The 15,462-nt window shown below is 59.9% G+C and overlaps 1 protein-coding gene across 1 annotated transcript in view; it reads left to right on the top strand.

Moving 5' to 3' along the window:
* Positions 1–377: 377 nt before the first annotated feature.
* Positions 378–15,462, top strand: part of SMTNL2 (smoothelin like 2) — an 18,578-nt gene continuing 3,493 nt past the window's right edge. The window contains exons 1-3 of the mRNA XM_074297615.1: positions 378–1,271; positions 13,819–13,906; positions 14,873–15,088. Coding sequence (XP_074153716.1) covers positions 879–1,271; positions 13,819–13,906; positions 14,873–15,088 — 697 coding nt within the window. The 5' untranslated portion in view covers positions 378–878. The remainder of the gene's footprint in view (positions 1,272–13,818; positions 13,907–14,872; positions 15,089–15,462) is intronic.

Genomic DNA, 15,462 nt, shown 5'->3' with positions numbered 1-15,462 from the left:
GGTTCTGCGGTTCCGAGATGCTACTTCCCCAATCCCTGCGGACTTGGATTTCCAGGGACACGCCAAGGGTGAGTGTGTGGGTGTGTGTAAAATGAGGGTCTGCAGCGCATGGTGTGCGCAAGCCTGTGGCACGGCCGTGAACATTTTGTGCATAAAATGTCTCCGAGGTAAAAAGTCACGGTAGAGTTGGGTGATGGGGAGCCGGGCGCTCGGGAGCTGCTTCTGCGGGGGATCAGGTTCCAGGCCCCCGCCCACCACGGTGCTCAGGCCCTCCTCCCCGCCCCGCCCCCTGCACCTGCCCGCCTCGGTGGCCCGGGTGGGGGTGGGGGCGCCTGAACTGGGGACCCGGGCTGGGATGGAAAGGGGGCCCGGCCCTCCCCTCACTTCCTTCCCAGCAGGTCGCTCCAAGGAGAGGAATTATAAGTTTTACCCCCCCCCGCCCCCGCCTCCCTCCCGCAGCGGGTGGGGGGTGGGCTAGCCGAGCGGGACCAGGAGAGACCCTTCCCCCTCTTCCCCAGTCCCTCCCCTCGCCGGCCCGCTCCCTCCCTCCCTCCCTCCCTCCCTCCCTCCCTTGCGGGGAGCGATAAGGTCTGTTGACTTTGGCTGAGCCGGCCCCAGTGGGTTGGGTAAGAGAGCGCACTGGTTCTCCGCACCCTGCTCTCTTCTCCCCGCTTTCCTGCCCAGCCCGAGGGGGCGCCCGCTCCGGGCCGGTCCCCACCCCCTGGGCCGGCCAGCCCCCCCTCCCCCTCCCTCTTTCCCCCCGGGCGGCTCCTCCCCTCCTCCGCCCCCCTCCCTCCGCGGCCCCCTCCAGAAATTAAGGCAGCGCGGCCCGGGCGCCAGACAGCGCCTTACGCGAGCCAGCGCGGAGCGGCCAGGCCATGGACAGCGCACCCGGAGAGAAGCCCGGCCCGAGAGCCGCCGAGGCCGAGCTCGGGTTCGAGGCCGAGGGGGCGCCGGCGGGCCTCCGCGACGAGGTGCGCGCCCTGCGCGCGGACGTGGCGCGCTTCCAGCGCGGCGTGGAGCGGAGGGTGGCCGAGGCGCTGGGGCTGGCGGGGCCCCTGGCGCGCACGGTGGCCGAGCTGCAGAGCGAACACGAGCGCTTGCGGGCCCACCTGGGGCAGCTGGCGCGCCACGTGGAGGCGCTGGCGCACGCCACCGGCCTGCCTCTGGACGCCGGAGCCGAACCCCGGGCCGGCCCGGCGTCCCCCGGGGCCCGGGGGCCCCCGCGCTTCGCCAGCCACGCCGTGTTCTCGCTGTCAGGCCGTGGCCAGGTGAGTGAGCGCCTCCGGGGGGGTGGGGGTGGGGGCGGGGAGGGAGCTGAGCAGGGCTCAGGCCGGCGGGAGGCGCCGCCCGACTCGGCCCTTCAAGGGCGAATCCCCGCTCGAAGCGTTAGGGCTTTCTGACTTCCAGCCTCAACTCCCCCTTCTATGCCCTCCACCTGTGGTTCCCGCAAAGCCTTCGGGGAGCAGAGGCCGCTTTTCCCAGTCTGCCCTGCCTCAGTTTCCCTAGTCTGGGGCCTGGGCTCCCGGCCGGCACCTGGAGACCCAGCTACTTGCTTGCTGAGGGTTAAATGACAAAGGCGGGACAGCTGTGGGAGGCCTCTGTCACACGTGCCTGGGGACTGATCCCTCGCTTGAGAACGCGCTGAGAAAGGTACTTAGGAAGTGGCCTTGCAGCTGTGCAAAAGTGAGCCCCGGCTCCGGAGGGCTGGGCCTGTCCCTGTGGATGTGGGGGAGCCCAGCGGCAGAGGAGGACGGTTAGGAGAGCTGTGGGTGTAGGGGGGTGATCAGAGCAGTGGGGGAGGGGACCTGGAGGAGAGGGGTGTGTGGGGGGGATCAGAGCAGTGGGGGAGGGGGCCTGGAGGAGAGGGATGTGTGTGGGGGGATCAGAGCAGTGGGGGAGGGGGCCTGGAGGAGAGGGGTGTGTGGGGGGAATCAGAGCAGTGGGGGAGGGGGCCTGGAGGAGAGGGGTGTGGGGGGGGGATCAGAGCAGTGGGGGAGGGGACCTGGAGGAGAGGGATGTGTGTGGGGGGGATCAGAGCAGTGGGGGAGGGGACCTGGAGGAGAAGGGTGTGTGGGGGGATCAGAGCAGTGGGGGAGGGCACCTGGAGGATGGAGAGGAGGGGGTGCTGAGAACAGGGAGTGAGGGCCTTGGAGGACGGGCCAGATCGGGCCTGGCTAGCTCCGGGTCCACCTGTCTCTCAGCTTCAAGGGATTGAATGTGTGGGGAGGCTCCTCCCCAGCCTCTCTTTTTGAGGGGGAGGGGAAAGGGCCTTTGGGACCCTGCCCCGCCAGTGATCCCTGAATGGAGGGGGGGGCTCGGAGAAGGTCCACAGCTGAGCGTTTAAAGCGCGCTCACTCCTGGAGGCTCCAGGGGAGAGGGGCTGATTAACCAGAGACCCCGGAGTTGGAGGCAGCGCCCGGGAGGGGCGCTCGGCCGGAACTGGAGCCAGGGACCGATTAGGGCTCGAGAAAGCAGCCAGCCCGGAGCCCACCCTGGGCGGCTCAGCAGCCAAAGTGAGGTGCGACCTCGGGCGTGTGTGGGGTGGGCGAGGGAGCTCAGGCCCAGGGAGCCTGAGGAGAAAGCAGAACAGGCCGAGGTGGCCTTTCCCAGTCTCCCTTCCTCCTCCTCGCAAGGCTGTGGAAGTTTGGGAGCCGCCCCTCTCCCAGGAACGGCTTGGCCCAAAGCCCCGGCTGTGTGCTTCTCTGATACCGCCGCGCAAACCCTTACTTCTCCCCCCGCAGCTCTCCCTCTCCGCCCCTGTCTTCCCCCTCTGCCCCTGTCTTCCCCCTCCCCCTCCTGTGGGGCACATTCTTACCCTCCCCCATGGCTAAAATGGGAGAGGAGCAGAAGCTGGGGAGCCCCCGAGGAGAGGGCTTGGCTAAGTCACTCCCCGAGGTGTCGCTGCTGCTGGGGTTCTCCCATCTGGGGGCCGTGGGGGGTCGGGCACCGCAGTATTGGAAGAGCAGGAGCTCAGCGAGGGGTGGGGGGGCAGGAGGGTGTATCAGAAGCAGCAGTCCTGTGGGTCAGACCGGATGGGGCCGGTGCCTCACCTCCCACTATAATCGGATGTCCCCTCGGTACCTCCCCGCCCCCAGCGGTCCCTGAACACAAATCGGGGCTGAGCGGACGCTGCCTCCCGGGGCGCCTGGCCCGGTGCAGAGGAAAGGCAGTGCCCGGCAGGGAGAGCTGGGTGAACGAGGGTGGGACCTCCGCCGCTTCTGGGAGCACTTGAGTGGACTTGGGAAGGAATGGAGCCGGACCGTCCTCTGGAGCTCGAGGTGGCGGGGGGAGGCCAGCCAGGGCCAGGGGGGAGCCTGGTGTGGAGGCGCCTCCCGGCACTGCCCTCTCCGCCCTCTCTTCCACCTGGGCAGTAGCTAGAGAGTTTAAGTGTCTCCTTCCCCTCCCGAGTCCAGGCACTCCCGGGATGGCGTCCGGAAGCTCTGCCCCCTGAAGTTGTTAGTTTTGCCCTGGGGAGTGAGGGACCAAAAAAAAATTCCTCAAAGTATTTTATTTTTCCAAATCCACATAAAGGCCATTCCCAGCATTCAGTTCTGTGAGACTACGGATTCCACAAGGTGGTCGCCCTCCCTCCCTTGCCTTCCCTGCAATCTGATGGAGATGAAATCTGTGCAGTCTTTTAATACATCTCCGTATTTGTCACGCTGTGCAAGAAAAGTCGGATCAGAAGGGAAAACAGCTCGTGAGAAAGCAAAGGCGCCGCTCCTGCGCTCTGACCCGCATTCGGTCTCCGACGGCATCCTCCACCGCGGTCACGGAACCGCCTCGGCTCGGCTGCGCCGAGAGGAGCCCCATCCGTCGCGGCCGAGGGTCACGCCATTGTCCTGGCTCCACTCACGTCCCTCGGCATCCGTGCAGGGATTTTAGATCGGACTTTCCTCTTTAGAAGAGCGCATCTCTAGTCCATGTCTGCTATTTAGTGGCTCCCTGAAGGCCGGGGGTGGAGGATGTAGAAGTAGCCGGTACCCTCAGAGGATCTTTGGGGGCATACCCCGACCCCAGGAAGTTAGGCTGGTAACTGTAATTGCAGTAGGGCTGTCTGACTGTGTGGGGTGGGGAGCCCTGTGGGGTGATCCAGATCCCCAGAGGAGAGCTCTGAGGAGGGAGCATCTTCTGGCTGCTCCACATGGAACAGAAGCCCAGTCCAAGCCCAGTCCAGGCCCTCCTCCAGGGTGAAGGAAGAGGGAGGCCAGCATGGTCGATTTCTTGCATATTAGTGGAGGAGGCTAGGTGGGGGCTCGGGAACCTGGAAACTGCATGATCTCGGCCTCCAAAGGCCCATCTGCCAAGCAGAGGGCTCACTCCTTACTCCTCAAAACTCGCTCCTTTGGCCCCGAGGTGAGCACCATCCTTGACCTGCTTCTCCTCCTGTGTGTCTCTGCCTCCATTCTTGACCATCATTCTCTTCCCAGCCTCTTGAGGCTCAATCTTGAGGCCCCTTCTCCTTTTCCTTAACTTCAGTTGCCCTGCCCCTCTCCCCCCATGTCCACTCCACCAGCTGGGCCGTGATGGCTCCCTGCTCCCTGCTCCCCGCTCCCTGTTCAATCCCTTGTCTTTCTCGCCGCCTCCCACAAATGGATCCTGGGAAAGTCTTTGCCCATTCATTCCCCACAGCGGCCGTGGGGGGCTTCTTCCTTTCGGCCCCCGGCCAACGAGGGCCGCTCCCGGGTAGGGATTCTTCTCCCCGGGCTCCTCGAGCCCAGCAGGCAGGGGTCCGTCCCACCAGAAGTAAGCCAGGCTGCTGTGCCGAATGTGGGAGCCGAGGAGTCGGCAAGAGACGGGGGACGGGGTCGGCAGCAGGGTTGCCCCCGGAGGAGGGGAGATGGTAGGGCTGGCCGGCTAACCAAGCTGAGCATCACAGTGGCTAAACCTGAGCAGTGAATGCAGACAGGGACGCCGGTATGGCCGAAGAGTGTGTGGGGAGGTTTGGGTGAGGGAAGCGACCCTGATGGGAAGCTGGGAGGAGAGCTGAGAGCAGAGGAGGAGAGGCCCACTGTGAGAAAGGCTCTGACAAGCTCAGGCCCTAGAGAATTGGCCTAGGGGCTCATGGGGTTAGCTTCTTTGTGGCTGGCCAGGACTCTTGCCCCAGGCCCCCCACCAATATTGGACCCCACGTGGAGAGAGCCCTGGCTCTCAAGTCAGAACCTGAGGTCAAATTCTGTCTCTGTCATTTACTGCCTGGATGATTGCAGGTAAGTCACTTTTCCTGAGCCTCAGTTTACTCATTTGTAAAATGAGGAGGTTAGCCTTGCTAGTCATTTGGCCCCTGCCAACGCTGGCTCCTCTGCTCTATTAGAACTTCAGAAAGAGATTGGCAAAGGGCCAGGGGAGGCCTGAGAAAAGCCAGGCATTTCTATCCATCCAAGCCCGGCCTGCACTGGCTCCACCGGTGGGGATGGGGGAGGGACTCCGCGGGGGCTTCCCCCGGCCGTGGATGGGCCCGGAGGCTGGGCCGGACTCCAGAACAGTTACCTGAGCCCACCTGCAAGCCCCATTAGCTGAGAGGGGAACAGAGCGGGGGCCTCTAGGCCCCCGGCCCCCGCGGAATGCCGGGGAGCTCAGAGGCCTTTGTGTGAGGCAAGCCAGACCCAGCCTTATCTCTCCGTCTCCACCCGCCGCGTTATTTTTATAACAAAGTGAGCCACTTTGGGAGAGGTTTAAATCAAGTTCTTTAAAGCCACAGCCCGAGAGAGAGGGCCCATGCTGAGGCGTTGATTGTCTTCTGTGTCCTGGGGAAGGCTACCAGGGCCGGGAGCACACGGGGTCACCATAGTGAGTGTGTGTGTGAGTGTGTGTGAGAGTGTGAGTGTGTGTATTGTGAGTGTGAGTGTGTGTGTGAGAGTATGTGTGTGTGTGTTTGTGAGTGTGTGTGTGAGTGTGAGTGTGTGTGAGAGTGTGTGTGTGAGTGTGTGTGTGAGAGTGTGTGTGAGTGTGTGTGAGAGGGTGTGTGAGTGTGTGTGAGAGTGTATGTGTGTGTGAGTGTGTGAGTGTGAGTGAGAGTGTGTGTGAGTGTGTGTGAGTGTGTGTGTGAGTGAGAGTGTGTGTGTGAGTATGTGTGAGTGTGAGTGTGTGAGAGGGTGTGTGAGTGTGTGTGAGTGTGAGTGTGTGTGAGAGTGTGAGTGTGTATTGTGAGTGTGTGTGTGAGAGTATGTGTGTGTGTTTGTGAGTGTGTGTGAGTGTGAGTGTGAGTGTGTGTGAGTGAGAGTGTGTGTGTGAGTATGTGTGAGAGTGTGTGTGAGTGTATGTGTGTGTGTTTGTGAGTGTGTGTGAGTGGGAGTGTGTGTGTGTGTGTGAGTGTGGGTGAATGTGTGTGAGAGTGTGTGTGTGAGTATGTGTGTGTGTGAGTGAGAGGGTGTGTGAGTGAGTGTGAGTGTGTGTGAGAGTATGTGAGAGTGTGTGTGAGTGAGAGTGTGTATTGTGAGTGTGTGTGTGAGAGTATGTGTGTGTGTTTGTGAGTGTGTGTGAGTGTGAGTGTGAGTGTGTGTGAGTGAGAGTGTGTATTGTGAGTGTGTGTGTGAGTGTATGTGTGTGTGTTTGTGAGTGTGTGTGAGTGGGAGTGTGTGTGTGAGTGTGTGTGTGTGTGTGTGAGTGTGGGTGAATGTGTGTGAGAGTGTGAGTGTCTGAGAGTGTGTGAGTGTGAGTGAGAGTGTGTGTGAGTATGTGTGTGTGTGAGTGAGAGGGTGTGTGAGTGAGTGTGAGTGTGTGTGAGAGTATGTGAGAGTGTGTGTGAGTGAGAGTGTGTGTGAGTGTGTGTGAGTGAGAGTGTGAGTGTGTGAGAGTGTGTGTGTGTGTTTGTGAGTGTGAGTGTGTGTGTTTGTGAGTGTGTGAGTGGGAGTGTGTGAGTGTGTGTGAGTGAGAGAGTGTGTGTGAGAGTATGTGTGAGTGTGAGTGTGTGAGAGTGTGTATGAGTGTGAGTGTGTGAGAGTGTGTGTGTGTGAGTGGGAGTGGGAGTGTGAGAGTGTGAGTGTGAGAGTGTGTGTGTGAGAGTGTGTGAGAGTGTGTGTGAGTGGGATGCCTCCCTGGTCTCGAAGCAATGTCTTTCCCCCCTAATTCTCATGCCAACAAATGCCAGCCCGAGGGGGATGCCTTCTGTGCAGAAGGGCAGGAAGGGGCCACTTTGCAGACTGGTTTTCCTTTGGGAGATCGGACTAAATCCGGCCGGCCGTGCATCTGCCAGCGCTTGTTCCTCCCTAGGAGGGAGGCTGGGTCTCTCGGGATGACCCGGCCCTCCACGGGAGCTGGTCTCTTGACAGCTGTTTGGTCTCTGGTTTTCCGTAACCCCAAATGGATAGAGATGGCTGAGTCGGGGGGCGGAGCCCCACTGAGGGCAGCCTCGGCTTCTGTGCGTGCCCAAGGACCACTCGGGCACTCGGGGCCTCGTTGCCCACCACACCGACTGGGGACCCGCTCCGTGTGCAGGGACACAACAAAGGGCTTCTCTTGGCCCCAAAGGGAGAGGCTGTTGTAAGATTTTTTTTTTAAATTTTTTTTTTATTTTAATAAATAGTTTTTATTTTCCAGACATACGCATGGGTAATTTTACAGCATTGACAATTGCCAAACCTTTTGTTCTAATTTTTCCCCTCCTTCCCCGCCCCCCCCCCCCCATGGCAGGTTGACCAATACATGTTCAATATGCTAAAGTATAAATTAAATACAATAGATGTATACGTGTCCAGACAGTTGTTTTGCTGCACAAAAAGAATCGGACTTTGAAATAATGTACAATTAGAGGCTTTTGTAAGACTTAAGGAGAAGAGTCTGTCCTGGCTTTTTAAAGAAATGGAGTTATGTGAATAGACAGCCCCTAGCCTCCTTGCCTCTCCTTCCTCTGGTTCCTTGGGGCCCGAGGGGCTGGGTGGGTCCTGGAGGCCAAACTCTGAGTCCCGGGAGCTTCTGGGAGGGCATCCCTTTTTTCCCAAAGTGGGTACCATGGACTGAGTGGGGGAGAGGGGGTGGGGGAGGTCAGCCTCCAGAGGCCAGACATCTGTCTCCAAGCCAGCCCCAGATAATGAGGATCACTTTCCATAGGGAAAGGGGGAGGAGGAGAGAGATCTGGGAGGGCTCAGGGAAAGAGGAAGCTTTCCTTCCTTTTGACAGGATTTCCCCAGTGCCTCCAGGAGCTGTCCCAGAACCCCCCCCCCCCCCCCCCCCCCGGCTGGCCTTTCCCAAGACTCTTAGGTTTCCATCAATGGGGTTATTATTAATCAGGACAGCCTGAGGAATGATGTGATCATTATTGTGAGCTTTCCAGCAAAGCTCTGAGGGAGGGAGGCAGGGATTATTCTCTCCATTTTACAGCTGGAGAAACTGAGGACAAGAGGGAGCAATGTTTGCCTGATCACTTAAGTGGAATCCCTGTTCTTCCACCTTTCCTTTTAACAGTGCTCTTGAGTCTGAAAGTAGACCCCCAGCTGTCAGTGATGGCCCCCCAGGAGGGGCTGTGGAGGCCCCCCATCCTCTCCCGCTTCCGGTCCAAGCAGCGCCCCCTGTGGGTTTCAGTAAGCCACCGGGGAGAGCCAGCCCATCTCTGTCTGCTACCTAGGCCAAGTAAGCCGGCCCAGTGGTTAGGGATAGCTCCCCTGGCCAGAAAGAAGCAAACACATTTAACTCTCAGGGCTGAGGGCAACGTGTACACCCGTCTTCCCTTCCTGAGTGAACCTGGGAGCTGAGCTGTCCGTGACCCGCCGGAGGGAGGGGAGAGGAGACGGGGCGGCCTTGGAGGAGGGGGGGGGCGGCTTGGTGGGAGGAAGGCTCCGGGGGAACAGGGCCAAGGGGGCTCCTGGCAGGACAGTGAGGCGCTTCTGCTGGGGCTGGGCTCTTGTCCCTCCCTGGCCTGGGGACTCTGCCACTCCAAGGCCCCAGCGAAGCGTCCGGAGACCTGGGCGGGTGGGATGGGGAGGGCCTTGTGGTGAAGGCCGGGGGGAAGGAGGCTCGCCAGGGAGGCCGACAAAGCCAGGACGGGCAGTCTGGGAGGCCGACAAAGCCAGGACGGGCAGTCTGGGAGGCCGACAAAGCCAGGACGGGCAGTCTGCGAGGCCGACAAAGCCAGGACGGGCAGTCTGCGAGGCCGACAAAGCCAGGACGGGCAGTCTGGGAGGCCGACAAAGCCAGGACGGGCAGTCTGGGAGGCCGACAAAGCCAGGACGGGCAGTCTGCGAGGCCGACAAAGCCAGGACGGGCAGTCTGGGAGGCCGACAAAGCCAGGACGGGCAGTCTGCGAGGCCGACAAAGCCAGGACGGGCAGTCTGGGAGGCCGGAGTCCGTGGCCACAGCCCTCCAGCCCTTTAAAAGGGGAGCTGCTGGGGGCAGGGGCTGGCCCGTGGCCCCAGAGTCCGGCAGTTCTCTGCACCTGGGGAGTGCTCAGTGTCCACTCATTTACTCATGTGCTGGCATCCTCCATGCGTTATGTCCATACAGACAGTCCCTGGGAGCTTGGGGGCTTCCTTGGGGAGCACTGTCTCCTCAGGAGCAAATAAACCCTTCCCTGGGGGCAAAAGCGCTTTACCTGTTGGCTCCCTCCGCAGACCCCCCTCGCTGCCCTTGGGCTTGAGCTCCGCTGGCTGACACTGCCGTGCCCATAGGATGTCCCATCTCCCATCTCCCCCTTTTGCTCTGGCTGCCCTCCTTCCTGAACTACTCCCCCACTTCTCTCTCTCTCTCTGTCTCTCTCTGTCTCTGTCTCTCTGTCTCTCTCTCTGTCTCTCTCTCTCTCTCTCTGTCTCTCTGTCTGTCTCTGTCTCTGTCTCTCTCCCTCTCTTTCTGTCTCTGTCTCTCTCTCTGTGTCTCTCTCCCTCTCCTTCCTTCCTTCCCTCCCTCCCCCTCTCTGCCCCCTTCCTCTCTCTCCACACACCCCCTCCCAGGTGAATTTTCTTTCTTCCCATAAAAGCTGAGGTGTCCTCCAGGAGTGTGGCCCCGAGCTCCCCAGCCCGCCAGTGTGGCTGACCCAGAAATACCAGTCCCATAGCGTGACAGAGAGAGCCCCAGGGCCCCAGATTCCACGGAGGCTGCCGGACTCCCATCCCCCACAGTGCGCGCCTCCCCAGCCCCAGCTTCTCTCCAAGTGAAGGGGTGGGGGAGGGGCTCTCCTCCTCCAGCATAGGCTAAGGGAGAAGGGGGGGCTGGATCTGATAACTCCCATGGATTGCTCATTAGCATTTAAACTCGCCATTGGCCACCCCCCTTCACATAAACAGATCAGTAAGCATTTATTAAACACCTACTGTACTCCAGGCACTTAGGAGGGCTGGGGACCGAGACAAATGCAATGAGCTGGGTGGGGGGGAGGGACTTCCCCCCCCAGGAGGATGGGACGATACCTATTGAGCAGCCACTGTGTCCACTGGTCATCTCTCAGTCCATGTGACTGACCCCCCCCCCCGTGTGATCTTATGGATGATGGATCTCCCCCTTTAGATGTGCCCCCCCTTCTTTTGTGGGGGGTGACCCTGACCCTTGTTTTCTGAGGCTTTGCCAGTGGTGCACAGGCTGGCATAGCCTCTGCCAGGTTGGCGTGCAGGGCACATGGGCCCAGTGAAAGCCCAATGAAAGTGGCTGCTTCCCAAGACCAGCCAGCCTAGGGATGGAGGAGGAGGAGGAGGAGGAGGAGGAAGAAGGAGAGGAGGAGGAGGAGGAGGAGGAGGAAGAAGGAGAGGAGGAGGAGGAGGAAGAAGGAGAGGAGGAGGAGGAGGAAGAAGGAGAGGAGGAGGAGGAGGAGGAAGGAGAGGAGGAGGAAGAGGAGGAAGGAGAGGAGGAGGAGGAGGAGGAAGGAGAGGAGGAGGGCCAGCGTCTGCCTTGGTCCCCAGGGCCACTGGAAAAATGCATTTAAAACCTCTGACGGGTTGTGAATGGAAATTTACGCACGCGTTCCGGGCCCCAGCATTCCTTCTTGGAACTCGTTCCCCAGCAGCTTCTCATCACTCCCTTAATCTCCCACGGGACTGCTCTTTCCACAGGCTGCCCCTCTCAGCCCCCCGGCCCGGCGTGGCCACTGCTCTTTCCACAGGCTGCCCCTCTCAGCCCCCCGGCCCGGCGTGGCCACTGTCCAAGGGCGTCTGTGGTTCTGTGCGTGTGCCCCCATTTCTTCCATGCCCCCCCGGGTCTTCATTGCCTTTTCTGTGGGAAGTGCTCCTGCCCCAACATCCTTAGGCTTCCCCTCCCCAGGTTCTCCCCCCTCCCCGAAGATGCTCATGTCAGGGGCAGGAGGGTTTGTAGAAGGGATCGCTCCGCAGAAAGAGACCATCCATTTGTCACTGGGCCAACGGGGCCGCTTTCTCCAGCTCCTTTCTGACGGAGGCTGGGCGTCCCCTCCTCAGGGATCTCGTTTGGGGGCCGCGTTCTTTGCGCGGGAGCCTGGTTCCGATGGCCACCGGGGGGGGGGGGTCCCTTCCAGCCCAGCGTGTCTTGCGCGGCTTGTTCCAGGCTGGTTTTACCAGTTCCTTGTGAATGTGAGGGGTTACTGGTGCTTCTGTTGATTGTGAGCAGTAAACGGTCTAGATTTGGGCTATTTCCCTTTATCTTGAGTAAATATGCTTTCCTCTAAAGAAAGTCTTCATTTTTATATAATCAAATCCCTCTTCCAGTAATCCCCCCCCTTTTTTTTTCTTTTTGGCTGAGGCAATTGGGGTTAAGTGACTTGCCCAGGATCACATAGCTAGGGAGTGTCACCTAGCGGCCCCAGTAGTTCCTCTTTTTGAAGTGAGGTAAGTTGGAGGTGAGCTTCTGTTTCCTGCTTAAGTTTCTGGTTGGAGCTCCCCGGAATACCTGTGGGACATGGGGACTTGTTCTGGGCGAAGCCCTGCTGTCCCACCCCGATCCGCGCTGGCCTTGCCAAGCGCCCTGGACGATTTTAGCAGCATTAGCGCCGGGCTGCGCCTTCCAGGGGGCCCGGGACCTGGGTTACAGAGTTAGCTGCTCCCGCGTGGAAGAGCCAAGCGTCTGGTAGCCTCTGCCCGCCGAAGCCTTTAGGTCCCCTGTGGGAACCTGCTGGTGCTTTTATCACTGCCCTGCCAAGCTTGCCACCCTGATGGAGCCACGGACGAGGGGAGGTTGGACGCTGGAGGCAACTGCCTGGTTGTCCAGGCCTCGTTCTGGTCAGGCCCAGGAGGCTTACAAAGCACGGGCTCCCATTGGCCCGGAGAAGCTGGAGTACAAGGGTCCACTCTGTTAGGAGTTGATGCAGCTAGGAAGCACTGGAAGCGGCTTCCGAATCAGGCCTCCTTACTGGACAGATGGCGTATTTCTGGGCAGCCCTCTCCCCACAATTCAGCAAGCATGTCTTTATTTTTAGATTTTATTGTTGCTCTCTTTTTCTTTTCCTTCCTTTTTCTCTTTTCCTCTCTCTTTCCCTCCCTCCTTCCTTCCTTTCTTCTTTCCCTCCTTCCTTCTTTCCTTCCCTGTTCCTTCCTTCCTTTCCTCCTTCCCTCCTTTCCTCCCTCCTTCCTTCCTTCCCTTCTTCTCTCCTTCCCTTCTTTCTTCCTTCCTTCTTTCCTTCCTTCCCTCCTTCCTTCCCTCCCTCCTTCCTTTCTTTCTTCCCTCCTTCCTTCCTTCCCTCCTTCCTTCCTTTCTTTCTTCCCTCCTTCCTTCCTTCCCTCTTTTTTCCTTCCTTCCCTCCTTCCTTCCTTTCTTCCCTCCTTCCTTCCTTCCCTCTTTTTTCCTTCCTTCCCTCCTTCCTTCCTTCCCTCCTTCCTTCCTTTCTTTCTTCCCTCCTTCCTTCCTTCCCTCTTTTTTCCTTCCTTCCCTCCCTCCTTCCTTCCCTCCTTCCTTCCTTCCTTCCCTTCTTCCCTCCTCCCTTCCTTCCTTCCCTCTTTTTTCCTTCCCTCCCTCCTTCCTTCCCTCCTTCCTTCCTTCCTTCCCTTCTTCCCTCCTCCCTTCCTTCCTTCCCTCTTTTTTCCTTCCTTCTTCCTTCCTTCCCTCCCTCCCTCCCTCCCTCCCTCCTTCCCTCCTTCCTTCCTTCCTTCCTTCCTTCCTTCCTTCCTTCCTTCCTTCCTTCCTTCCTTCCTTCCTTCCTTCCTTCCTTCCTTCCTTCCTTCCTTCCTTCCTTCCTTCCTTCCTTCCTTCCTTCCTTCCTTCCCTTCCTTTTCTATAACCTCTCTCTTTTCTTTACTTAAGAATTCCTCCTTCTCCTCCTCCTCCTTATTCTGGGTCCTAAATCCTGCTCTCCTTCTTCTTCCTTCTCCTTTCCCTCCCCTTCCTCTTTTTTTTGTCCTTTGTCTTCTCCTCCTTCCCCTCTCCCTCACCTTCCTCTCCTCCTCCTCTTCCTCTCCTTCCCCTTTCTGCTCCCCTTGCCCTTTCCTCTGCCCTTCTCCAGTGGATTTAGGATAGAGCCTTTATTTTTCTTTTGGCTGTGACCCATCTGCTCAGAGTTGAGTGTGGCCTGTGGTGTGAGATGCCGACGTAAGCCATTTGCCGCCAGATCGCTCTCCACCTCGACCCTTCCTCTGGGAGCTTGGCCCCTAAGGTTTCTTTGTCATTAGCCGGTGCTGGTTCGGGGATCTTGGCTGAGTGTGTCCATGTAGCAGACCCCGCACCCCCTGGGTGGAACAGAGGGGATGGCTTTGTACAGCGGCTGTGGCCCCGTGTTCAGGATCGGGCAGTCTGGGTCCCAACTCTGCCTTGGCCTTTGGCTCCCCAAGAAGCTTAAATCCCTTTTTTCCTCTGCCCCATTTGTCCTCCCCGAAGGACCCGAAGGGCTATTATGAGGCTCTGGTGAGAGCGGGTGAGAACGGGGATCTGGGAGTGCCGGACAGACTCTGGCCTCTGTGAGACACACAGACACATGGTTTCGTGTCCTTTCAGAGTGGGGAGCAGGAGGAATGGGCTGATTCGGAGGCAAAGAGAGTCTCAAACGCTTCAGTTATGGAGAACGGGCACCAGGTGACGGCAGGTGAGTGAGCCGGGTTCGGGAGGAGTACCTCTGGGCTGGGGAGGAGTACCTCTGGGTTTGGCCCTGGGTGACTGCTGCTCAGGCTCCTCAGTCTTTGTGCGGCTAATTTCCAAGGCATGGTGGTCTGGAAACTAGGCTCTAAGGATCCCCCAGAGGAAGGAAGGAGGATTAGGGAGGCCCGAGGGGCAGAACCAGGAACAATGGGGGAGCCACAGAGGGCAGCTCGAGCGGTCCGGGGCAGCAGGAGGAGTTCCGGATGCACTGGCCGGGCGCTGGGTCCCTTGGCCGGGCACTGGAGAGGGGCCTTCGGTAGCTCGGTCCCAGCGCCACTGCAGACTGGCTGTCCCTGGGGGATGGTCCTCACTCATCCTGTCCCAGACTCAAGTCCTATTGTGGTCCTGGAGGGCACCCAGCCGGTGCTGACCAGGCCTGGGGTGCAGGAAACCTTTGGAGAATAGTCAGAAAATACTTTCTTGGCTGCCAGCAATGGCCCCTGTGGGAAGGGACCCAAGGAAGGGTGTGGCAGTCTGGGAGGGCTTCCCAGGGGAGGCCCTGGATGTTGGGGCATTCTGAGAGAGGGGGCTGGGAGGGGAGCAGGTGTTGCTGGGAAAGCCTAGCCCTGAGGCACTGTGGCAGCCAGAGGTGGGGCCCGAGAGAGGCCCTGAATGCCAAGCCCAAGAGAGAACCAGGGAGCCACTGGCGGTTTTTGAGCCCAGAAAGGAGGCTAACAGCGGCCCTTTGGGGCAGCGGGCTCTGGGCTGCAGGCAGCGGAGAGGGTAGCTGGTCCTACTCCTCTGAGGCCACTGGAGGCCTTGATTGGCGCTAGCAGAGTGGCGGGAGAGCCGGTTGGCCTGGCGGGCCTCGTGTGGGCCTCCACCTAGCCTGGGCTTTCCAGCATTGTAGGTAAGGGCACATCCTCGGGGCGAGGCCGCCGTTCCATCCTCTGCACTGCTCTGCTCTCTCTAGGTCCGGGGCACCTGTCTCCAGAGGTCCCCGAGCCCCTCGAGCCTCACCCCCCCAGCGTAGCTCTTTGCATGCCCCACCAGCCCGTCACCGCCATCACCCGGGGCTCCGAGAAGGCTTCGGGGGAGATCGTGTCCCCGGCCCTGGCAGGCGCCTCCGTGGCCAGCCAGGGACCCAGCCTGGCCCCCAGTGAGACGGGGAAGACGGCCGGCCAGCCAGGTAGGGCAGGCAAGAGGGCGGCTCCAGCCTGAGCGTGGCTCCGGGCCACGAAGGACCCGGCCTCTCTGGGAGGGGGGCTGCCTGTCCTCTCTCCTTCTCTGCCCCCCCCCCCAGTCATTCTAGCAATCCTCTCCCCTCCTTTGGGCTCACCCACTCTCCTCCCTGGAGCAGCAGCTGAATGCGTCACGGGGCCCGGCCTGGTGGCGGGAAGACCCGCGTTCAAACGCTGCCTCGGTTGTTCGCCGGCCGAGCAGAGCTGGGCCGGTCGCTAGACTCCTGCCTCGGTTTCCTCCTCTGTAAAATGGGGATCATATCAGAATCTGCCTCTGGGGTGTGGTGAGGACCAAAGGAGAGACCTTTAAGTGTCACATGGC

The sequence above is a fragment of the Sminthopsis crassicaudata genome, chromosome 3 (genome assembly GCF_048593235.1).
Source record: "Sminthopsis crassicaudata isolate SCR6 chromosome 3, ASM4859323v1, whole genome shotgun sequence".
Lineage (NCBI taxonomy): Eukaryota > Metazoa > Chordata > Mammalia > Dasyuromorphia > Dasyuridae > Sminthopsis > Sminthopsis crassicaudata.
This window is presented reverse-complemented; position numbering and strand designations above follow the sequence as displayed.